This window comes from Dendrobium catenatum, unplaced genomic scaffold (genome assembly GCF_001605985.2).
Source record: "Dendrobium catenatum unplaced genomic scaffold, ASM160598v2 fragScaff_scaffold_974, whole genome shotgun sequence".
Taxonomy (NCBI): Eukaryota; Viridiplantae; Streptophyta; class Magnoliopsida; order Asparagales; family Orchidaceae; genus Dendrobium; species Dendrobium catenatum.
Window position 1 is genome coordinate 2,558,504 of NW_021319436.1, and position 26,088 is coordinate 2,584,591.

The 26,088-nt window shown below is 33.9% G+C and overlaps 2 protein-coding genes across 2 annotated transcripts; both read right to left on the reverse strand.

Moving 5' to 3' along the window:
• Positions 1-604: 604 nt before the first annotated feature.
• Positions 605-2,284, reverse strand: LOC110101913 (metallothiol transferase FosB). The gene is made up of 3 exons (XM_020830010.2): positions 2,088-2,284; positions 1,845-1,950; positions 605-1,157 (listed from the first exon to the last, which is right to left on the reverse strand). The coding sequence occupies exons 1-3, from the start codon at positions 2,240-2,242 to the stop codon at positions 864-866; spliced, it is 555 nt and encodes a 184-aa protein (XP_020685669.1). The 5' UTR covers positions 2,243-2,284; the 3' UTR covers positions 605-863.
• Positions 2,285-21,556: 19,272 nt separating this feature from the next.
• Positions 21,557-22,705, reverse strand: LOC110101869. The gene is made up of 3 exons (XM_020829947.2): positions 22,386-22,705; positions 22,195-22,300; positions 21,557-21,922 (listed from the first exon to the last, which is right to left on the reverse strand). The coding sequence occupies exons 1-3, from the start codon at positions 22,553-22,555 to the stop codon at positions 21,623-21,625; spliced, it is 576 nt and encodes a 191-aa protein (XP_020685606.1). The 5' UTR covers positions 22,556-22,705; the 3' UTR covers positions 21,557-21,622.
• Positions 22,706-26,088: the final 3,383 nt, after the last annotated feature.

Sequence of the window (26,088 nt, forward strand, 5' to 3'; positions counted from 1 at the left end):
AGGGCATATTTTTGTGACTAATTTTCGGATTGCTTTGGTGTTCTTGAGCTCTAACGGCGTCTATCGAGAGATTAATCCTCCTCTCGATAGTTTGTTTCTTGCTTCTTTTTTTTTTTCATTCTCTAGCAATCAAGAGTGATTTTCTTGTATTTTCATCCATAAAAATCCTAAATTTTGCTTGCTCAAACATGGCTGAAATTAGAATTTCAGCGGTTAAATTTCTGTTTTTCTATTGTTTCCTATCACAATATTACTGGAGTTTAGTGGCTATCTTATGCGTGAGGAAAGATCAATTGCGCTGATAGCATGAACTATGATGGATCAAATACTATATTTTACATAGCCAATACCTTGAACAAGGCTAATTAGTATCAATATTCTAATTAAGAGTAATTAACTGGTTCTGGATCTTAAAACAACTTGTTAGCCCTTACTTCCATGATTTGCCTGATATCATATGAATTAAAGGATCAGCTGGTCGGCTTGATAACAATCTAATCTGTGAATTGAAGGATTATTTTGGCTTGGGGTAATTTATGATCCTTGGACATAGCATATCTACTTGATTGATGGATAATACTAAATTTCTAGATTCATTAGCTTGTTTGAGAAATTATCTTTCATTAATAAGAGAGATTATTCTGTGCAGACATAGAACGCAGTTTACAGTTTAGAGGTCAACTAGAATGTTCCATGTCAGCTGTACCGAGTCGGTAACGAGCAGTGGGTGACGGGGAGCATTCTGGTTGGTCTCTGGACGACGTTCGGCGTCCCCACAGAATAATTTCACTGTGGAATGGTTACAATGGAATGTGCTAAATACACAAAACAGAGCAAAACAATTCAATGTATAACTGACTTCCTCAACAACCATATAGAATAATGGCATTGCTATGCTCTTCTGCGATTGCTGCTTCTGCCATTAAAGCTTGAGGTGGTAGCTGACCTGCTTGCATGAATGAAGTAACCGTCGCCTGCTCACCAACAGGAAGAGGGATCATTGGCAGATTCTCGAAGTTGCATATTTTGATCAGGAAGCCATCAGGATCGTGGAAGAAGAGCTGGTCGACGTATATCCCCCATTCCTTGACCCTCCGACGCATATAGCTGATTTCCATCTCCTTCAGCTTTTGCTCCACCACAGCTAGGTTCTCACACTATTACAAGTTTAAAATGATCAATATGTGCATTGACTACTTGCTTTGCTTGCTTTCTTGTGATTTTTTTTTTTTTTTTGGAAAATTATGGGAATAGCCCGTTTCCATTAAAGAAAAATAGTTACAGGTGTGAAAATTGAAGAAAACTGTAAGAGAGCGTATAAAAAATGAAAAAAAAGGTGTATACAAAAACAGAACACCTACAAAAACTGCATCAGCAACAAAAAAAATAATGACCGAACTGGAGAAACCGAACCAAAGGGCTCAGGAATTGCAATCATTCGATCATCCTGGTTGCAGAGGTGCCAAAAACTGCCTTCCAAGGGGAAGGAATGTGCAATACGATCATCCTAGCCCGTAAGAAAATAACATTTTTGAACCAAATTAAGCAGAAAGATCTGGGCAGATCTATGTGCCGAATGTCCATAACAGAACAAGAAGGGGCCTCCATTTATTTAATTTTAAAATTTTAAAGAATACGCACATTTTATCTTTTGACAGATGGTTGCAGAATTCTTATGATAATCAAACAGCCAATTAAAAGTAGGTACTGTGTGGATTTAAAAAGTCGGACTTTTCTCCTCATAATATGCTTCAAAAGTGCTATCTTTGAGAAAGTTAAATTAAAATTCCAACTAAAAAAAGCTGCTTTGTGAAAAGTTCTAATTTCAGAAACAGCTTTTGTACCTGAAAAGAAATGTGGTTGCCATTCGGGTTGATCTCTCGTTCCTCAGGTAGGCAGTTGTGTTCCTCGCGTTGCAGCAGGTGAATGCCGAATCCATAGTTAAACAGCCTGAACAAGCGTGAGAAAAAGAGTTACAGATGTGCAGTTTTGTTCAGAACTTCATTAAAGCACTAGATGAACAGAAAGATTACTACTGCAGCTTCTTTAAAGAAAGAGAGAGTTTTTTAAATATAAATATGGCGTACCAGGCGCCATTGAAGTTGAAGGACTCTGGCCTCTTGATAGGGATGAAACCCAATACATTTTGATAGAAATCAACAGTTCTCTCCAAGCAATTACAGAGATGAGATATATGGTTCAAAGATTTTAGAGAGAGAGCGCCACCTTTTGTTAAGCCCATGCCTACTTTCTCTTTCTCTCTCCTATATTAATTTTGACAAGTAGAGAGAGAGAAAGATGAGTTAGAAAGAGAGTCATAAGCTCATATTTATAGAGAGAATATTTCATGTTTTTGAGATGTTTAATGGAAAGCTTTGAATGTTCGGATCCACCAACTTCGGGCACGGCACGTGACAAGAGCTTCCAAACGTCTGGACATGCGATACCAGTTAACTTCTTCCACACGTTGCCTGTGCAAATACAAAATTTTCTTTTAAAATCTCTCAGAGAGGAGAGATTACTACGTGCGGTGTCCCGACAGAGAGAACCATTCAGTTTTGTGATTGCTAATATTTACTATTCACTACTGTGCTTTACCTGTTCGCCCCTGTATTTTTACTATTCACAGTCACAAAACTGAACTGTTCTTTGTATCTGAACACCACATGTAATAATCTCTCCCTAGATGAAGCAGAGTTGCTTTGTAATCAACCGTTGTGGGTCCGCATTTGAAGAATCGAAATATCTTTAAATTATTATTAGTACAATAAGGCATGCAATTTTTAGTAAATATATTTTAGAGACAAATATATAAATTCAAAATGTATATTGGAGTTTAATATATATATATATATTAAAGAAAGAGAGAGTTTTTTAAATATAAATATGGCGTACCAGGCGCCATTGAAGTTGAAGGACTCTGGTCTCTTGATAGGAATGAAACCCAATACATTTTGATAGAAATCAACAGTTCTCTCCAAGCAATTACAGAGATGAGATATATGGTTCAAAGATTTTAGAGAGAGAGCGCCACCTTTTGTTAAGCCCATGCCTACTTTCTCTTTCTCTCTCCTATATTAATTTTGACAAGTAGAGAGAGAGAAAGATGAGTTAGAAAGAGAGTCATAAGCTCATATTTATAGAGAGAATATTTCATGTTTTTTAGATGTTTAATGGAAAGCTTTGAATGTTCGGATCCACCAACTTCGGGCACGGCACGTGAGAAGAACGTCCAAATGTCTGGACATGCGATGCAGTTAACTTCTTCCACACGTTGCCTTTGCAAATACAAATTTTTCTTTTAAATTCTCTAAGAGAATATAGAGATTAACATAGAGAACCATTCAGTTTTGTAATTGCGATTATTTACTATTCACTATTGTGCTTACCTGTTCACCTCTATATTTTTACTACTCACAGTCACAAAACTGGAAAGTTCTTTGTATCTGAACACCACATTAGGGGTGTCAATATTTGACCCGACCCGAAAATCCAACCCGAACCCGATCCGAAAATTTTGGGATCGGGTTGGGTTTGGGTTGACCCGAAAACCAGAAATCAACCCGATTTGACCCGTTTTTAATTAATTTAGGAGTGTTTTAATGGATTTTTATGAAATAAATAAATGTTATTTCAAAAAATTATAAACATTATAATCCAAATTACATTAATCTTGATTTATTTTAAATTAATTGAAGTAAATCTTACCTTAATTTGATTTAGAATTAAATAAATTGAATTAAATAAAATAAAATTTAATAAAATATATCTGAATTGGGTCGGGTTGACCCGGACCCGAAGCGGGTCGGGTTCGGGGTTGGCGGACCCGAAGCGGGTCGGGTTCGGGTTTGAAAAACCGACCCGTTTGCAAAAAATGGGTCGGGTTGAACAGAGTCGGTTCAATTTCGAGTTGGATCCGAACCCGACCCATGACCCGATTTTAACACCCCTACACCACATGTAATAATCTCTTTCCTAGAGGAAGTAGAGTTGCTTTCTAATCGACCGTTGTGGGTCCTTAATTAGTGCTTCGCTCACATTTGAAGAATCGAAATATCTTTAAATTATTATTAGTACAATACGGCATGCAATTTTAGTAAATATATTTTAGAGATAAATATATAAATTCAAAATGTATATTATATTGGAGTTTAATATTTATATATAAATATGTTTGAATTAAATTTAGAGGGAGTAATGTTAAGCTTAAAGCTATTTGAAATATTCTTTTGTGAAAAATTGGGCTGCTCGATTAAAAATAACGGAAATTAATTTAAAAAAAAAGATTCAAAGATTTAAATATTTTTAACAAATTTGAAGGTTTCAAAATATTATTTTCACTCCATATTTGACGATGTGCATAAATTATTTATTGTTTTCATGATTATTTTATAAATTCAATATTATTTTTCAAGAACAAATAGGTTCCCAAATTAAAAATATAAAAAAAATGTATTGAATTACAGCTAATTGCATGCAATTTCAGTTTGAATTTAAACTGAAATTGACCCACCCAAATTTAGTCAATCTTAGCCCGAAATTTAATAAATGGGTCAAAAAGTTGAACTTGAATCAGACCCGCTAACAAACCGAATGACTCGAACGTGACCTGATAATTAATCTTTTTTTATTTTTTAATAATTATAAAATGTCAACTATAGAAATTAGATTAATTGAAGAAAAATTAGGAGATCATACAATTTGATTATATTACCACAACTATTTAGTTGATTTTTTTTTTCTTTGAAATGGAGATTGAAAATTTAAATTGTTTTTGTAAAACGAGAGTGTGACCATGTCCATAACAGTAATATTATAAAGTTTATTTGTCCAAATATAACCTTATTCTTTTACAGTTTAAAAATATTTTACAATTTCAAGAAATTCCAATCAAGTTAATATATCACATTCAGCCAATTCAATTTAGATGTAATATATATCTGGTATATATTAATTATGCTTTCCTATTGTCACTTTCTGCTTACCAAACAACAAATTTAAGTATATCTCCCAACTTTCAACTAGCCCAACAAACCACCATGAATGCAATGGATGAGTGAGCCCAAATTTAGGAGGAGACAAAAACATTTTTGAGAGATTTTATGAATCGGAGTGGACGGATGCAACTTTTTGTAAAGGTGATTATGAAATTGTTGTGATAAAGATAATTTTTTGAAAGCAGCCGTAAAAAAAAATTAGTTTTCTAGCATAGAAATTCAAAGTTTTGAAAACCGGATTAGACTGGCTGGTTTGATCATGAATTGAACAAATTGTCGGTCCAGGAGAGCTTGTTCATGAGCTATAATTAAAGAAGTTATGTGTTCACTTTTAGAATTTTGATTATTATGTAATTATATTATATTTGAATAATTTTAATCATTATTCTGTTATCTGTCCAATCCTGATTCGACCTCGGTCAATCATCGAACTATGAACCTCTCCTTCCGGTTCACTGTTTAATCCAATTTTGATGACCGTGCAGAAATTTCATGAAAGCGGTGAAAAATCAGTAGACAAACAAAAATTATGATTACGGTCTGAAAAGCAAAGCAGCTAAAAAACGATCCCAAATGAACCCTTGTACGAGTGTGATGGCAATTGGTATGTGTGAGTGAGTTCATGTAATTTATAACAAGAAAATCCTAACAATTGGTTTATGCTAAACATTCTTATGTTATGCACAATTGTAGGGGTGTCAATATTTGACACGACACGAAAACCCGACTCGGATCCGACCCGGAAAATACGGGTTGTACCCGACCTGATTTCAAAATGGGTCGGGTTCGGTTTGACCCAACAGGTTGCCGGGTCAACCCCTAAACCCGTTTAAAACGTCTGCCCAGCCGCCCGTGGACCTGTCAACCCTACCCGCCCCCTGTCCAGTTGCCCGAGGACCCCGCCCGACCCTGCCCGCGCTACTGCACTGCACCCTGCCGTGAAGCTGCCAGCCTACCCGCGCCTATCAGCACGTTACCGCGCGCCCTAAGCTGCCCGCGCGCGTCTGTGCCATCGCGCGCTCGTGCTTCTGCCGCTCGCCTCGCCAGCCCGCGTGCGTCTAGCGTCCGAGTCTGAGTCCGTGCCATCGCGCGCCCGCATGCGTCCGAGTCCGTGTTGGGTCAGGTCAACCCGACAACTCACCGGGTCGGGTCTGGGTTCGGATTTCCAACCCGGGTCGGGTTAGGGTTTGAACCCGGGTCGGGTTCGGGTCTGACCCGATTCGACCCAAACCCGACCTGTGACCTGAAATTGACACCCCTACACAATTGTAAGTGGGTTTCTTTTTGTAGTGATAATTTTCAATAGTTAAAGTGATTAATAAAGAAGTCTACCAGAGTGATAACTTCTTAATGATTTTGGTTATTATTAACAATAATATTTATTGTTGAAGACTAATGTTATGGCTTTAGCATCAATATTAAGCACCACTAAACAAAATCTGTAGCTAGGAATTTTATCAGTTGCAAATTCTCTAGTATTTGTGATCGTTAAACTCACTGTAAATTTGGTGAATTATTTGTAATTTTTTTAATTTTAGATATTACTTTTATTTTCATTATGCTAAAAATAAGCCACATAATTATATATAATAATCACATAAGTTAAGTAGAAATAATGAAAATTGCAAATCAAATCATTTTTCAAATGTTAAATGAGGATGCAAAATAAAATTTTTATTTTATTTGGTTCTAACGTATTAATTTGATCATAAAAATTTTGGATAGTAAAAAAAAATGAAAAGATTATATAGTATCAAACTTGAATGTAAACTAATGCGGTGCATCATAACCCTATCATGTCTATAACAAAGAATTATTGGCAATAAATAAATAAATGGCTATACTCAAGTATTTACATATTTGTAATTATCTATAATAATGAATTATTGGTTTATGGCAGCTATTGCAATAATGTTGCTTATGGTAATTATGTTATATGAAACCCCCTTAAGTAATAAAAAGTTAAACTCTTAAACATTGAGGTGTCTTTTAATATAATAGTTAGAATTTCATTAAGAAATTTTATAGTTTAGCGTGCTCATATCCTGAAGAAATCTTTGGGATGATGACATTCGGGGAAGTTACACCAACATGACAAACCCATGAGGCCCTTAGGTCAAAGTGGACAATATCTCGATAGTTAAGAGTTTGAACTATTACAAATGATATCAGAGTAATACACCAGCCAAAAGATGGGAACTAAGTGTCATACAAGACAAAATGCTACATCGTGGGAGCCACCTCTTGAACCCTGCATGGGACAAAGTGATACGTGGTGGGAGTCATCACTTGAATTTCTAGGAGTCACCTCTAGAATTCTATCCATTATGGTGGATAATTCTGAGATAAAGATACTAACGATGACGTAAGTTACTTAAGTGGAAAAAATTATAAAACATCTTAAGTAAAAAGAAGCTAAACTCTTAAATATCGAGAGGCCTTTTTTGTGTAATGATTAAAATTTTATTAAAAAAAGCTTCACAGTTAATGTGCTCGTCCAGAAGAATTCTTAGGATGTGTGACATCCTGGGAAGTTGATAGTTAAGAGTTTGGGTTGTTACATGTTAGATGTTGGATTTATGTCTTTGTGATGTAATTCATATAATGGTCGTAGAAATATGTTGTGAACCTTATTACAAATAGAGGGCATGAATTTGTTGTATGTTGAAAGAAGATGTGGGTGTTGATGAATGTGTAATATTGGAAAAGTTTCTTCATTTAACTTTATTTATGTAGATAATTAAATAGAAACTTCCAAACATTATTTCAAACATTATGTCCGGACATCCAAGGAAGGAGCCACATCACCCTTGAAAATAAAAAATGCCACACCATTTTACTCAACTCAATGATAGTGGTCAACCTCCTTCAATCAAGCACCGACCACTCCCTATTTCATATAATCACAACTTGATCCCTTAAATTTTAATTTTTTATTTTTGAACCTATGGGAAGCTTGTAATAAGAGAAGAAATATTGTTATGAACTATTATTGATGATTTGCAGATATTTTGAAATTGTTCCACCGAGATTATAACATTTTTTTTGGTGAGATATTTATTTTTGTTACTAATTTAATTTTGATGTACTTTTCATTTTAAAATCTCTCCACCACTCTATCACATCATAATTGAAGCTTTTCAAACCTTACCCATTAATAAAATAAAAAAGAAATGTGATCATACTTAAATTTGATCAAATTAGGTAGCACATGACTTAATATTGATTTTGTTCTCATTTCTCAACCATAATCCTCATGGAAAATCTCCATAAACTCTAAAACTAATCTCAGAATATCCTAAAATCATTTCCAAGAATTTTCAAGGCATGTTGAACAATATTTTATCAACTCTCATAATTTTGAGAACCCCAAACTAGTGATCTCAACTAAAGATTTTTGTTCAAGTTAACCCCAAACTCCAAGAATACTTTTCTCATGCTTAGTTGAACAATATTTATCCCACTACGCACATCCCTAAGGAGCCTTATAAATTAATGCAACCCATAAGACAACAATAATCAATTGAATCCCTTAAATCCAAGGCCCTGTCAATTTGGTATCAAAGCAAAAAACCTAGATTTTGGCAAAATTAGAGAGAATTGATGATTGCAACAACTTAACTTCTTCAAGTGGACACTACATCAAATGGAGAATTGTTGTTCCTTAGGGAAACATCTACATTTTCAAGTTTACATTTTTTTTTTACTTTAATTCAAATTACTTGTTTATAATTTTCATGGTTGTTGTATGGTAATTGGCAAATTCATGTTGTAAATTACGTTATTTAACTAGTAACCTCTACTACAAGGCCAACCCATTTTTTTGCAAGACCAACCTTCCAAAAATTTGTTCTTGAATGTCACAATGTTGAAAGGTTGTGAATTAATACAAAAGTGATAACTTTACCAATACATGATTGTATAATAAATTATTACTTAAGTATACTTATTTGAATATTACATTATCACAAAGTTGAGGATTTATTAATTTTGTGAAGTAGTTGTGGCACATTCTAATTGAAGTTGAAGATATTTTTTTTACCATGCATTTTAATAACTTTGCCATATTAACAAAATCACATCAAATCATTTGCTTACCCAACATGCCACCTAAGTCATCAAATATAAAATAAAAGGTTTGAATAAGTCCTTAGAAGAGCTATCCAATAGATTCCATACCCTTGAACTTAAAAATCAAGAGTTCTTAGGAGAGAAAAGGGTTCAATTTTAAGACCTATCTACTCAAGTTCATTCTATATTGGTCTAATTACAATTAATGTCAATTAGGGTACAAGCCTAACCTCTTAATCTTTTACTATATGTTCCTAACATGAATCAAGATTTTGAAATTGATCCATATAATAATCCTAGATCAAGATATTAGTAGGATACCACCCCATAGAAATAAGCTTTAAAATGAAGAAGTCGCTAATCTTAGTAAAAATATTAAGTACATCTGATGGGATTAATGATCCCAAAGCACTAATTCTACAACAAGAATTATTTGATCATGACTATTAATATGATATGATAAGAGATGCATAAGATTATTAATTAGTTATGGTGCATATATGATTGATGTGGTTATGTCTGATATAGAAGAAGCATCAAATACAAATGCTGTAAAATTTTGTGCATTAATAACATATGTTGATGAACTTCTATTTGAATGTTACAAATGTCATTCAAAATTATATGTAGTAGCTCAATTAATAATTATATATTCAAATTTCTTATATCAATTGCTAGCCATGATTGTTATTTTTCTACTAATAATTTAGTTCTCCTATAGGATGAGAAGTTAGTAGGTAATAAGTAATGAACAAAAAAATTATAAAGAAGCTTGGCCTTAAAGTTAAGAAATATGTTCCATGTAAAAAATAATCATATGTTATTCTATAATGATATGATTAAACTCTCATAATGTTCAATGTGTGGAAACCCTCGATGTAAGGATATTCCCCACAAAGAGGTCCATTATTTAACATTGATATCAAGCATTTAAAAAAATATTGATTTACATTAAAACTATAAAGCTAGTGACTTGACGTGATTGGATTATATCCCTTGAGGACATGATGACCTATCCTTCATATTGTGATGCCTGAAAAAATACTTTGATTGTATTTACGCTATATATGGATGTTTTTTTTATTTAGTTATGGATGTTCAATTCTCACTAGTCATTTGCAAGATAATGCACCTTGGTGTAGGCTTTTTTGCTTTAGTTATGGATATTCTCACTAGACATTTGCAAGAGAATGTACCTTGGTGTATGCTTTTTTTCTTTAGTTATGGATGTTCTCATTAGACATTTGCAAGGGAATGTACCTTGGTGTATGCTTTTTGCTGATGATATTCTTCTTATTAATAATAATAGAGAGGGAGTTGAAGGTAAACTTGAATTATATAGGTCAACCTTAGAGTCTAAAGATTTTCACATAAATAGATCTAAAACTTAATATATTGAGTGTAATTTTTGTAGTAATAGACCAATTAAGGAGATTGTGACTTTGGGCGATCAAGTCATTAATAAGAGTACACATTTTTTATATTTTTATCTATTTATGATGAAATAGGTGGGGATATTATCAGTAGAATTCAAGTTGGATGGTTGAATTAGAGGAATGCATTGGGCCTTATTGTGTGATAGAAAAGGCCCCCTCAAACTAAAGGGAAAATTGTATAAGATGTTGGTGAGACTTGCAATGCCTTATAATGCAGACTATTGGCCATTAAAAGATAAGCATAATGTTAAGTGTTACAGAGATGAGGATGCTCAGGTGGATCAGTAGCAGATTTACCCTTATAGACAAGATACAAAATGAGCACATATGTGAGAAGGTTGGAGAGCGACGCCTTGGATGGTTTGGTCACATAAAATGACAGCCGTCTGAGCAGGCTAAGACTCTTCGTATTTCTCTTAAATGAAGGTTGTATTATGTAATTCATCTATTTTTCTTCAATAAATGTTACAACAATATCTAATATATCCATATTATATGTATGTTATATTATGAATATCAAAACTCAAAAAAGTTAGATGTATAATCGATTGGCGCAAGGACGAAAGACATTAACGGATAAGTTCATTAAAGGGGTGAGTTTTTTCATTCAGACAGCTTCTCAACTGCCCAGCTTCATCTCAGATAGAAAGTTTCGTTGCCCATGTTCTAAACATACGATACAACGAAAATGGATTGTTCTTTCCGATGCACTTTTGTGCCAAAATTTCATGCGGAAAATTCGCTGGTTCCATGCGTCGACAGTAGTGCAACAGATTGGGGTGGTCGATTATCCGCCAGTACTTCTGGCATACAAATGCACCTAAAATGCCGGGACATTAAACATCGAAATTTGATTAAGAAAGATGATGTATTAGCATCCTCTTTTTTTGCGGAATTGTGCCAGAAACATGGCCGAAATTTTTTTCGGCAAAAAAGTTTTTTCGGTTTATATTTTCCTATGTGCAAACTACCGTCGAATGCTTTTTCATCGGAAATTCACCGGAAAATTTCATTTTCTGATATTTTTATTGCTACTGGCGAATTCGGTCCGCCGGTAACAGGGCATTTTCTTGTAGTGCTTTTAGTGTAATGATAAATATTAAGGGCAAGATAATGGTTAATATGAAAGTAACATCATAGACCTGAACTTAAAGATTAATATAAATGTGAAGAAATTTAAAATTAAGATAACTTGGATATGAAAAATGGTTCAAATAAAAGATGTATATGTGTGGACAAAAGGTTTGAAATTTTATGGTGGTTATGCATCCAATCTAATAAAGTGTATCAACCAATATGATTCAATATTTTATAGAATAAAAACTCATGATTGTCATTTGTTTTTACAACAACTATTTTTTATTCCATTTCATTATTTATTTGCCATAACTAATTTGGGATACTTTCATTGAATTTAGTCATTTATATGATATTTGTGCAAGCACTCCATATATTGACCACATACAAAAGTTATAGGTAAATATAATTGAAATAATTTGCAAGCTTGAGAAGAATTTCTCTCAAGATTTTTTTTAACTCCGTGGAGCATTTACTTGTTTATCTTTCCTATGACGTAAGAGTTGATGATCTAGTACATTATCGATAGATGCACCATTCTGAAATATTATTATATCATTATAGATGTAAACCACATACTTCCAATCATAACTATTTATTCAAATATTACTAATATAATACCTAAGTAGCAATTAGCATTAATCTTTATGGATTAATTATAGTTAAACATACAAAGTTACTTGTCTAAAAGATTAAGGCTTCATTTGGGACGGCTTTCTTCATGCTTCTTAAAATGACTTTTTAATACCAAAAAAACTAATTTTTGTACTAAAAAATCATTTTAAGAAGCTGGAAGAAAGGCGTCTCAAACCAAGCCTAAATCTTTTGTTTGGGAGAGCTTTCATACTACTTTTTAAAAGTAATTTTTTAATAAAAATCTTTTTGAAAACTAGTGGCTAAAAGCTTCCCGAATAAAGCTTAAATCAAATAGTATTATAAATAAAATTGAATAGTTACTCACACTAAGGCTTCGTTTGGGACGGCTTTTTTATTGCTTCTAAAATGAAGTTTTAATACAAATTTTTTTTATTTTTTAAAACTCCGTTTTAAAAAGCAATGAAAAAGTCATCCCATATGAAACCTAGGTGGCAATTACTTTTATAAGAGGTTGTAGCATGTTAAATAGTTACTTAATTTATATATATATAAAAAAAAGAAAACGTCATTTTGTACGGACTACATGCAATTTCATAAGCCTTCATAGTACAATGATTAAGGGGCTGGTGGGCTGCAATTATTGGCTTTGTGGTGTAACATAGTAAATTAAACGGAGAGTTTTTTTATAAATCCTTTTTTTAAGGAAAAAAAGGATTTTCTTTAGGGATTTGAAATATCTCATTGTTCATTTTTAATTACATCACGTGATAATGATCTACAACATTTATTAGTCTCATGCTTATCACAACAGTGACAACACCAATAGTCATCTCACTATATCTATTATATATGATTAGTTCTGGCAGTGGCGGAGCCAGAAATTTTATTCAGGGGACCTAAATTAAAATAGTTATGTTTGTCATCTCATTATCGATGTCAAGAGAGCTATAAGATTAAAATTAAAAAAAGCAAATAACATGGCCCTTAGAGCTTAGAAGGCATAAATATCTGTCATGTGTAGGGGTGCAACCGAGTGCAACCGAGTCAAGCCGGCTCGCGAGCTGGCTTGGGCTCGACGAGTCGAACTCAAACATGAATTCTAGCTCAACGGGAGTGTGAACGGGCTTCGCCGGGAGAGCGGGTCGCGGCAGCGGGCTTCGCCGCAAGAGCGGAAGAGGGCTTCGCCGCGAAAGCGAGTCGGCGGCATTGAGCTTTGCCAAGAGAGCGGGTCGCGGCAACGGGCTTCGCCGCGAAAGCGGGTCGCGGGTCGTGGCAGTGGGCAATCTCTCATTGTTCATTTTTAATTACATCACATGATAATGATCTACAACATTTATTAGCCTCATGCTTATCACAACAGTGACAACACCAATAGTCATCTCACTATATCTATTATATATGATTAGTTCCAGAGAGTTTTCTTATTATTTTTTAAAGTAATTTTTAGTAAAAAAAATTGATTGAATTAGAAGTATTTGTGTTAGAAATCTGCTTTAGAAAACAGTAAGAAAGCTCTCCTGAATGAAACCTTAGGCTTTGTTCGGGGCGGCTTTCTTGTTGCTTTTTGAAATTGATTTTTTGTACATTTTTTTTATTTTTATACTAAAAAATCGTTTTAAGAAGCAGTAAGAAAAACGTCTCAAATGAGGCCTTAGTCTCAATCTCTTAGGCTTATCACGACACCAATAGCTAATTTGTCGGTGCCAGTAGCATCCACGACCTTTAACAACAACCCTCACTAACATGATCTCCACAACGACACAAAGCTCCCTCTAATAACGACGACATTACGAGCTCCTTGATGATCTTGATCTTCTCCCCTTGGGCCTTCTCACTAACATACAACCTTATCATGTGCTATCTTCATATTTAAAAAAAAAAAAATTCAATTCAATTAAATACATAAAAATAATATTCAAAATTTTTTAAAAAATCTTATTTAAAATTAGAGCACGTGTAATCATCGCTTCTAAGTTCTAACATATATTAAATAATTAAATAAAACTCTATATCTAATTTAAAAATGATAATTTAATTTGAAAATTGGGTACATATTACGTCAAATTGGACCTTAAGCGCTGATTTTTGCAGACAAATGAATGACATATTGACATCGACATCGCATATAATTAATCATCGGTAGGCGCAGAGAACGTCTTGCATTAAGTCTTTACCTACTTCTGACACGACACGCTAACAAACACACGATAAAAACGTTGCATTAAAATAATTATCCTGAAAGCAAGCTAAGTCTATACTAAAACGAGAACTTATTGGGTCATTTTCATAGGCTTTTTCGACACGAGAATTACAATTATAAATGTGTCCTTATTTTGATTTGGCTGTTAATGGAAGTCTTTTTATATTTTATATAAGGCTTCGTACCTTTGTTTGTTTGAAAAAGTTTTCTTATTATTTTTCATATAATTTGTACTAGTTTAATGTGAGGTCTAAATTTATTGATGATGACATTGAAAGCGCCATATGACAGAAAGGCCAAGAAATGATAGAATTATTATGTGCTAGAATATTGACATACATATGGAGTGAGCGAGTTTAATGTCTTAACATTGTATAGTTATCAAATACGCATACGTATAAGAGAAGGGTTGTAAGAGACATTAATATTTTTAGGTGAATTACTTGAAAAAGAAAAAAAAAAGCATGGGATTTGACCCAGTTGAAATGATGTCGCTAGTATTTCTCATATATATAAGAGAAGGGTTGTAAGAGACATCAATATTTTTAGGTGAATTACTCGGAAAAAAAAAAAGTATGGGATTTGGCCCAGTTGAAATGATGTCAAGTATTTCTCATCAGTTATAAATGATGTGTTTTTCTATGATTCGAGATGGTGTTGATTAAATATATTAGACATATAATATGTTGAATATATTTTGTGTTAAAAGTTGATAGTGCTTTGGTGCATGGGATTTATCTTCAATAGATTATTTCTTCTTCTTCTTCTTTTTCCTTTGTGGAGGTGATATCAAAGACCAAGAAGTCTAGCATAAATCTTAGTATTGATGTTAGGAGTTTGAGTTAGTGTTGGCAACGTGCATCTATCCTGGGCAATGATATGCGTTGATGTTAATGACAACAAAAGATGATGAAGTCAATGGGCGTCCAAACAGTAAGAACATAAATATGCAATGGCCATTGGAGGACCATGGATGGGCAACAGTGGTTAAAGGATTGTAGTAGAGTGATGGCGGTTGGGGTCCTTAATCTAATAACATTGATTAGAGGGTTGTATTCAGGTGAATGATCATGAAGGATTATAGTCATCAGAAGACAGTGGCTAGAAAAACGTAATTGGGTGGTAATGATCATGAATCGTGGTCAAGAGATAATGATCAAAGAATAGTAAATGAGTGATAATATTTAAAGCTTCATTGTTTAATAGTGGTGTTCGTAATATTTTAGTCAGGCGATGGGAAACAGAGGATCATAGTTAGATGACAATTGCTAGGGAAATATAATCGAGCCATGATGGTCAGGGGACTATAATTGGATAATGGTGGTTTTCGATATCATAGTTGGGAGAAGGTTATTAGGAGATCAAGTTAAGGAAGATCATAATCGGACTACGACGACTGGAGGATCATAGTTAGGCAATGATTGTAGAAGGATCACTGCATGTCAATAATTGGTGAAGGACGATAATTTGGAAATAATGGTCTAATGGTGGTGATTCAATGAAAATAATTAAGCAATGTTCTAATTGTGATGATTAAGCACAAGTTTGATACTGGCGATAAGGCAATAATCTGATGACAGTGGTAAGATGGTGGACTAACAATGATGATCAGGTGATCATTCAATGGTCTTAATTGGACGATAAATAAATGTTTTCCAACATCAGAGGTCTTGGGATGATACGTTGATGATGATCAAGTAGTGGTCTAACGATGGCGATCAGCGGATGGCTCGATAGCAATATATAGTCAGGTTACAATTTGATGCTAGTGTCCAAACAATTAATGGACCAATGGTGGTTCTTATGTGGAACTCTCAGATTATATAAACCTTTGAACTCTTTTAATCTAAAGTCAAGTTCCAAGCCCCATTATTTACATAGAGATTGGGAATATTTATAGATTTTTTCGAGTGCATGCTGCAAAAATATAACCAAAATTTGAAATACTTCATCAGACGACATGTGCTAGTTCTCTCCGTCATAAACTATTCTTTTAGCATTTAAGTGTTTATTGATGCCAGAATTAGTTGATTTTCAGCTCGTTGTGTTTTTCTTGTCTGAACATTCGATTTCATTATATGCATGCAAGATTTGAAAATCATTTGGTATTTCAATTAGAACATCAAAGATTTCTTTTATGCTTCAAGTGCTTAATCTAAGCTCATTTTGACTCCAATCAGACCCCATTTGGTTTCATTGAGTTCACCTTATTGAGACATTTAGTTATATTATAAAGTTTATTGAAACCATAGTTTGGGCGGTCTTGAATTGGATTCTGGAGGTTTCCAATTCAAACAATTATTGTGTGCTTGATCAAGTTGATTTATGATGAAGCTTTAATTGCCCTCGTATTTCAATATATTGAAACTTGTGTCATTTGGAAATAGATATTTAAGTTTTCCAAAAAAATTCATTTCATAAAATTATTATATAAGAAAAATTATGAGATACGACCACTCCTTAGACATCAACATGGGCCTCCCTAGCTACGAGTCATGAATAAAGTAAAATTTTCTTAATTATTATTTTATCTTTCAATGAAATTATCTGTCAAATAAAGCAAAAATTATTAAGACCCTATTCAAATGCCTAATGTGAGCTTTCAGACCCTCATAATTAAAATATCTCAAAAAAAAATCCTTCTTTAATTCCTTTCATAGATGGAAAAGGGTTAATTTTTAGCTCAAAAAAATTTGAATTTTTTTTTTCAATTTTCTCCATCTTTATCTCCAGAAAATCTAAAACATTTTTTTTTTATTTTCTCAATCTTCAATCTATAAATATCCCTCTTGAGTTTGAGGAGAGACATGTTTCTCTTAGCATGTCATATTTTTCTCAATAATAGGCCAAAAAATTGTTCAAATGGAGCATAAGAATAAAAAAGACATCAAAGCTTGTAGTCCCTAAAGCAAAGCTTCGGCCTTCCCCTAAAAAAGGTGTTGATTGTCCATATTAGATATATCACTTCGAAGGGCCATTATTCTCTTACCCTGGTTCATTTTTTTCTTCATAAATGCCAAGTAACCAAATATTACAATTGACTTCAAAGCACGCCAAAAAAGTAATATACATGTCGGCAATCAAATCATATTAGTAATATTTATATAATCATTAATCATTGCAAAAGCAAAAAAACTCATATACAGTAACAATAAAGTCTGTAAACGATAAAATAATACAATACAAAAGCTAATACCATAGTATAATGAAAAAAAAAACTAGTAAATCAGTACGATTGTTGAATAAATAAGACAGTCATCATATCAGTATTAGCAATTAGTAAATAAATTATATAAAATTTAAAATCAAAGCATTAATAAGAGCTGTCAGAATCATATCAATATAGTAAAACCATATAATGATGGACTCATATTATAAAGTTATCCTATATCAGTATCAAATTAGTATTTTAATCACATGCTGATCAGTATGTCACGTGCTCAATATGTCACATGCTTAATATTAGCATAGTGTCATTAGTGAAATTGGTGGTAGTAATAGTAATAGTAAATTTGTATAATAACAATAAATTCAAATAGACAGTAAATCAATAAATAGTAATTGTAAGATCATATAATAATAATGAATCAGTAACATGTATTTTAGAAATCATAATAAACAAGTAAGAAGTCGTAGTTTATGTGATAGTTTTCTAGTAGTAAGTTAATTGTTAGTAACCGTTGGCTTAGTAAATAGAGTCGTCATTCTTAATTTTTCTGTCAGCACATTAATAACTGATCATTATAACTCTCAATCAGTGTATCACATGAATCATTAAAAGATAACATACAACCACAATATTTAAAGAAAATTCTGTCAGCCCACTACCCTATACAGGTCAGCCAACATCAGTGAAACTAACTTTTTCTTTTCATCACACGTATTATCATCATAATTTTATAACAATAATAACAATCAACTATTATCCAATAATGCACTTATTTCCATTCTATATGCATGTATTAACAATGTGCTTAAATGAACTATCCAATTATTTTTATTTAGTAGGAATCATACATAATACAATAACTTCTATTTTATCATGTAAAATTCAACAATATTACAGTCAAAATACTTATATTAACTATATATATCACATACTAAAAGTTATGTGATGAAATTCGCTAAAAATTAAGATATTGCAACTTTTACAAGCTTTCATCAAATTAAAATGTATAAAACATAAAATACACAAAATATTTGAAATTAGAAATAGAGCAATGATTTCTAACAATGAGACGGACAAATTTTTTAATAGGACCAACTATCTTTTCTTCCTCCAAACTAAGGCTTTATGACCTCCAAACCTAAGCTTTTCTTCCTCCTTCACCTTTATATTCTTTTTTATTTTAGTTTGTCTCCGTTAATCAAATTAAGAAAGAAAAAGGTTTTTTTAATAAAATAGTAAGTGGCATTAGATATTTATAATAAAATAATAATATAATATAAATATAATTATGCAATTATTTAATTTTTAGCAAAAAAAATTCATAAATTCTTTTATATTTACAAATTGACAGTTTCAAAAATTATAGATACACATACATAACATAGCCCATCCTTTTTTGAAATTTTTTGTAAAATTAGTTTGCAAAACAAACTCCTAACTATCTCAAAACCCTCACTTGTATCGATATGTATCAATTTCTTAAAGATTTACACAAATACCCAAAAATTACGAAAACATTTGTGTAATTAAAATATTATAATATATATGTTACGAATAAAATGATTTGTAATTTAAAATTATAATAACTCTTGAAAAAATTTTATTTCTTTGAGTCAAAACATGAGAAATAACAATTACTTTTTTTTAAAATTGGCTTCAAAAGAGAAAATATTGTTCATAGTTATTACATTGGAAATCAACAATATTGGTGATACTAAGTATTGGTGCTAGCTTTGATGCCATTAAAATCATTTAAGGTGAGTTAGGCTTTGTTTGAGATGGCTTTTTTAATGATTCTTAAAGCAACTTTTTAGTATAAAAATTAAATTTTTTGTACTAGGAAGCTGCTTTAAGAAGCAGAAAGAAAGTCGTCCCAAACGAAGCCTCATAAGTTATATCTAAGCTAAAAATTACTTTCTTGAAAAACTATAACAAACTCCTAAGTGTAAGAGATCATTTGTTAGAAGCTAAGTCGAAAGTTTGAAGGCTATAGAACACTTAAAAAAAAAAAAAAAAAAAAACTTCAGTGATGTTGATGAAAAATTTGCTAATATGATGTCTTGTTGTATTGGCTCTATATGTGGCTTTCACAAAAGATTTTTATTTGTGCATATGTATATTTATTCATATATTAATTGATATTTACAATTAAATGATTGGAAATAATGAAATCTCAAATTTTTATATAAAAGTGATTCGATATTCTACGAATTTGTCCCCAATAGGGAGCTAATTTTTTTTTTTAATGTTACTTTCAAAGTTTTTTTTATTTATTTTAATGTTACTTTTCAAAGTATAATTGAAATTTTAAAATAATAATGACATACTTTATTAATGACATAATTTTGATCAAGCTTCTTATCCATGTTAAAAAGGGTTATCAACAAATAATTATTTTTACAATAATTAATATTTTTTATTACTCTAATTTTAATTAATGATGATGAATATTTATTTAGTTTATTTATATCCATAATGACAATGTTGGCCCAATTTCTTTCAAGATGATGAATTAACTGAAAAAATACATGCCCCGCCATCATTTAGAGAGATGGCTAATTTTATGCAAAATTCTACTGCTTTGGAGATGATGGTACTATTTTTCTATGGGTGTGAAAATATGTTTTCTGGTCAGGTTCGAGTCTAATATGAAATTGACCCGCCCTCAATAAATCCAATCCAAACCCGACCCAATTACACTAACCCGAACCTAACCCACCCCAAACCCGAGTCTACCTGACCAGCCAATTAACCCGCTCGATGCAGACCGTGGGGCGCAGGTGCGAGCGAGAATGGCTGTAGGTGAGCCTTGAGCATGGTGTGGTGCAGGTGGGACGCGGGATGCGTGGGGCTTCACGTGGGTCATTTTCAGGTTAGTGTGTTGACCTGAACATTATCTAGTTTTTCAAGCAGGTCGAGAATTAGAATTCGAACCCAATCCGTTTCTTAAATAGATTGATCTAAACTCGGATTTTCATGTTATGTCTTTTCTAGTGAGGACAAAATCTCCTAAAAAATCATCAAACATAACTCAAAAACCACAAAAATTGAATTTTCCTCTTCACTCACCGACATCCCAGCCAACATTTCCAGATTTCATAATAAATAGAACCTACACACAGACCCACACAAATTAATTACATTAAATACTAAATACAAATTTTAATGAGATGTTCTTCACCACCTTATTGTAAAATCAAGATTGATTGTAAGTGAGTGTAGCTTATAAATCATTTCATGCATATTTATCTTAGCCCAATAGTCAACATTGCTTGATATATTTTAATAGAGTAATGTTTTACTCATCCAATTTTTCAACATCAGTTGTTAAAATTTTGGATGGAAAAGTATTGCTCTGTATAAGAATTATGATATTCTGATAAAATTTAAGCTCAATAATTAATATTTCATTTAAGACCACTTTTTTATTGTTCTTAAAGTAGATTTTTAGTACAACAAATAAAATTTGTATATAAAAAAACTGCTTTAAGATCAGTAAGAAAGCCGTCCCAAATAAAACTTAAGAATCTATTTGAGAGCATCTCCAACAGAAACCCCAATTTCCACTCCAAAATGCAATCATTCTTCTCCAATTGAATGTCATTTCTTCCTCTTTAGGCGCTTTCGACGAAGGTTACCATCTTTGTCGCGCTTTCCTCCTCTTTCGCGCGTTCTTCACCAAATTCCGCATCGAATTTTTTTGGGGTAGGTGAACAGTCATACGCCATAATTCGGGGTGCGATTTGAAATTCGAATGGAGTAAATGGCGGACGACATACAATGAAACAGAGTTCGGTTGGAGATGGTCTGAGACGACTACATCATTTGATAATTTGATTGTAAAGTGTTGTGGGGGACATCATTATTTTGAAAGCAATCCTAAATATCATAAAAAATATTCTTTTTTATGGATTGAACAGCTGCTTTCTTAAAGATTTGCATCATAATATTTTAAAATATTTTTTTCTTTAATATTAGTGCAGTAGGAGTGATAATATTGACCAAAATATTAGATAAAAATACACACAAAAAAATGTTTTAAGCTACACACACTAAAAATCAAATGATTAATTTCTCACGCACAGGAAATATGAGATTCCTGCTCCGTGACATGAACTGCAGGCGACAGACACTGTGCCACTTGTTGCTGCTGTTGGTTGAGGCAACCAACTCGCTTGCAAGCTCCGGCCACAAGCTCGCCTGCAGGAAGCGGAACGACGGGGAGATTCTCACAGTTGCAGATCTCGATCATGAAGCCATCAGGATCATGGAAGAAGATCTGTTCTACAAAGATCCCTCCTTCTTCAACCGTCCTCTGCACGTAGCTGATGCCCATCTCATTGAGCTTCTTCTCCACTAAAGCCAAGCTCTCGCACTACATAATCAATCCAGCATTCATGATTAGCAAAATTCATCCACTTCGACTGTTAATCGAATTGGGTTCTTTTGTAGAAAGAAAATATGCTTTGGAAATTAATGAGTTATAAATATGGATAAATCAACATAAAAGAAATCATTAAATAAATTATCGTAACATGTGAGCATTAAATGAGCGAACATGTTATAAATATTTTTAAATTGGTCGATCTGTTCTGCTTTAAATTTTTAATTCAAAAGAATCCATATTTTAATCTAACAGTACGATACCTGGAATGAGATGTGATTGTCCTTGGGATTAATCTCGCCCTTCATCGGAATGCTCTCTGGATGCTCCGATTGCAGCAGATGGATTCCGATCCCATAATTAAACAACCTGTTTGGTAATGACTAACTATGGAATCAAACTAAGTTTGGAGCGAAAAACTAGATAGATAGATAGCCAAAGTAGTGAAAAATACCAAGCCCCGTCGAAATCGAAGGATCCGGGTCTACGAATGGGGAGGAAACCGAGAACATTCTGATAGAAATCAAGGGATTCGTCGAGGGACCGGCAGATCAGAGAGATGTGGTTAAGAGAGGTGAGAGGAAGAGCGGTTTCTTCTTCAGACTTGCAGGTTTCGTTCATCATATTGCTTGCTATCTGTAGATCTGATTGCAGTGCTAGCGCGGAACAAGAGGAGAAAGGAAATTGAGAACCGATTTTAATGGTTCGTTTAAGAACAGACGATCGATCAATGCGGTATTTATGGGATCAAATGGGAGGAGATAAGAAGGGGAGAGAAACAGGTGGGGTAGATTTCCCATAAAAAAAATTAGGTGAAAATAAATAAAAAAATTAAAATAAAATTGATAGCCAAGGAATTCTAGCTATTGAGTATCGGAAGAATTTAACATCCTAATTTTCTACGAATATTTGATGCATGCATAGATAAAGTTTAAAAAATGGATTATTAAACTTTTATTAAAAAAACTCAGTCAAAATGAGAAAATTTATAGAGCTGGATCTATCTGAAATGATGTCATTAGATAAACATCAATTACAAGATTAGTTTGACCTCAAAATTAAAGAAGGTGAGATTATAATAGTATAAGTTGATGGCTTGACCTTCTATGAGAGTTGAAAAATATTACTAAGGCGATAACAAGGGAAAGGAGCATGGATGGTTGTGGTCAAATGGTAGTGATCGAATAGTGGTGATTTATAGGTAAATGGTCCAACATAGTGTTCGGGCGGTGGCAATTTGAGTATCTTGGTTTGATGGAAGGGCTAGGTAGCGAAGGAAGGGCGGTAGCGATCCAATAGTACGGTTGGTCGACAATGGTTCGATGATGATCGTTGAAAGAATATTCTAACAACGCTTATCTAGCGTCAACAATATGAAGGAGATTCGGATGGTGGATGTCCAACGATAATGATCCAATAATTGTAGTAATAGTGCAACAATATTCAAATATATAGCAATTTGTCTGGTGATGATAATGATTTAGTGGTGGTTGTTTAACAATGAGAATCATAAGATGGCTATACAGTGATAGTGGTCAAATGGTGATAAACGAATCGAGCAGTAGTTAGGTGGAGGTGTTCGGACGACAATTGTTTGATGATAGACTGATGGTGATCAAGCGATGACAATGTTCAAACGTTAGTTAAACTATAGAGGTCTAACAGTAGTGATCTTGTGGTGGCAATCCAAATGTGGTTGTATATATGATTAAGGGTGTCAATATTGGACCCGACCTGGAAAACCAACCCGAACCCCGACCCAAAAATTTTGGGTTTGCGTTGATCGAACTCGAAGCGGTTCGGGTTCGGGTCCAAACAATTGACCCGTTTGTAAAATCGGTGTGAAAGCTCATTTGCAGTTTTTTTCCTTCCAGGATCGTCTGGGACAAAGTTGGATCGTCCGGGACAATCAGTACAAAATCTGTTGACGGAGAGGTTCGTCCCATGACGAAATTTGGATCGTCTGTACGAAATTTGTCCAGAGAGCAAGTCGTCCAGGAACGAATACACATCGTTTGAACGAAATTCGTCCTGAGGGAAAATCGTCCCGGGACGAATACACTTCGTCCGGGACGATCTGCATGTGTATATATTGGATTGAGATATTTTTGAAGAGAGAGAAAAGCCCATGAGAGAGAAAAACAAAGGAAAAAAAAAAGAGAAAAAGTGATTTTGGACGACTTCAGTCCATTTTTGTCCGTCGCCGTAGTTGAGAAAGTTGCTCGACTCGAGGTAAGGCACATTCTGTCTTTCTCAATTTTCAGAAACATGAATTTTGACGACTTTTCTGTTTCAACTTTCGTTTCCGTTAGCCAAAATCTGGTATTATTTCGTACTTGTGAATATTTTACCGTGTAACTTTTGATATGTTTTTTAGACGATGTTTTTGCACGTTTTTAGTATTTTCTAGAAGATTTTCACCTTGTATTTTGAATTCTATAGAGCTTTTATCGAATAGCGAATTATATGAATGCCAATAATATTTGCTTCAGTATAATGAAAGTCTTGAAATGATGTTTTCTGCTATTTGTGGTAATTTAGTAAATTTCTAAAATTGTGAGTTCTGTGGAATTTCTGTATACTACCGTTATGCCGCTAATATAATAATTTTTCTGATGACATAGGATTTTTGAATTTAAATGTTTTGATGTGTTGTGATATAGAAGGGAGTTATAAGGGGCCAGAATCCTTAGGGTTTTTTTCTGTGTCAGGGAAATCTGAAAATAAGTTCTGTTTTGAAAATTCTATATATCTGACAAGTTCTGGTGCTGTAAGCACAAGGGAGTTATAAGGGGTCAGAATCTGTTAAGATTTTTTTTGTGTCAGGGAATGGAGGCATAAGGGGCCAGAATCTGTAGAGATTCTGTCATGGTCTGGGAATCTGATATGTGTTATCTGATATGTGAAATGTGATTTTATCTGATTTGTACGATTATGTCTATTTTGTACGATTCTATCTGTTCTGTACGATTCTGTCTATTCTGTGAAATCTGACTTGAATATTATGTTATATGAAATGAATTCCATTTGTGGTTTGATTTCTGTTTAATCAAGTATCTGTATTCTGTCTGCTTATATGATTTCTGCACGATTATCTGAATTATGTACGGCTACTCTTATGATGTATTTTCTGATATGAGTTTCTGGAGATTTTGATTGGCTTGTGTAATCTTGTTGAGTTGTTGGCTCATCCTTGTTATATGCGTAGTTTTCAGGTTCTGGGAAAGGGAATGAAGTCTTGGACTAGCCGTTCAGTGTCTGATTTGCAATTAGGTATTTTGTACTTTTGATTTTTGTACAGTCATGACTTTTCTGTTCTATTATGTTCTTTCTGTCTGTAGCCATGCACTGTATAGTATATGATTATTTTGATGAAAAAAGAAAATATAAATGAACTGTTATGTATATTGACTGATTATAGTAGATCTGTGTTTTCTGTGTGTTTAAGTTTTGGAAGAAAGTTTGAAGCAAATTCCAAAGCTAGATCCTGGATATTTTCCCCGTCGCGACCAGATGCGATGGGATTTGTTCCGGTCGGGTTGGGTTGTGACAACCGGGTCGGTTTCGGGTTGACCCGAAAAGCCGAAAATGAGCTGAAAAACCCGTATGCCCGCTCTACCCGCGTTGCCTGCCCCCGCCTGCCCCGCAGCCCGCTCTGCCCTAGTTGCCTGCCCCGTAACCCGCCTGCCCGGTTGCCCCGGCTACTCGTGTGCATCGAGCTGCGGAACTGCCCGCGTAGCCTGCCTGCCTGCCCCTCGCTGTCGCGTGCCCGGCTGTCGCATGCCCGCCTGCCAGGTTGCCCCTCCTGCTTGCTTGCCCCCGCTATTGTGTAGTCGAGCTGCGAAAACTGCCCGCTACCGCACTGTCGCGCGATGACGAAACCGACGTCGAACGCCGGCCACTGATGTCATCTGTTTTGTGCCGCTGCTGAAGCCGAATCGGGACGGGTTGACCCGAACTCGAAGCGGGTCGCGTTCGGGTCCATAAAATAGACCCATATGCAAAAATAGGTCAGGCTCGAGTTGACCTGAATAGTGTCAAGTCAGTTCCAAATTTGATTCGAACCCGACCCGTGACCCAAAAAGGCCAAAATTGACACCCCTATATATGATGACAACAATTCAGTGATGTTTGTTAGGTTTTTGACGACGTTTGAC

Excerpts from the sequence above, each read along its gene's own strand:
- LOC110101869 (XM_020829947.2), bottom strand. The coding sequence starts at position 22,555 with ATGATGAACGAAACCTGCAAGTCTGAAGAAGAAACCGCTCTTCCTCTC. Across the intron at positions 22,301-22,385 it reads TTCGATTTCGACGGGGCTTG|GTTGTTTAATTATGGGATCG; the intron begins GTATTTTTCACT and ends ATTACCAAACAG. Across the intron at positions 21,923-22,194 it reads ACAATCACATCTCATTCCAG|TGCGAGAGCTTGGCTTTAGT; the intron begins GTATCGTACTGT and ends TTGATTATGTAG.
- LOC110101913 (XM_020830010.2), bottom strand. The coding sequence starts at position 2,242 with ATGGGCTTAACAAAAGGTGGCGCTCTCTCTCTAAAATCTTTGAACCAT. Across the intron at positions 1,951-2,087 it reads TTCAACTTCAATGGCGCCTG|GCTGTTTAACTATGGATTCG; the intron begins GTACGCCATATT and ends ACGCTTGTTCAG. Across the intron at positions 1,158-1,844 it reads GCAACCACATTTCTTTTCAG|TGTGAGAACCTAGCTGTGGT; the intron begins GTACAAAAGCTG and ends AACTTGTAATAG.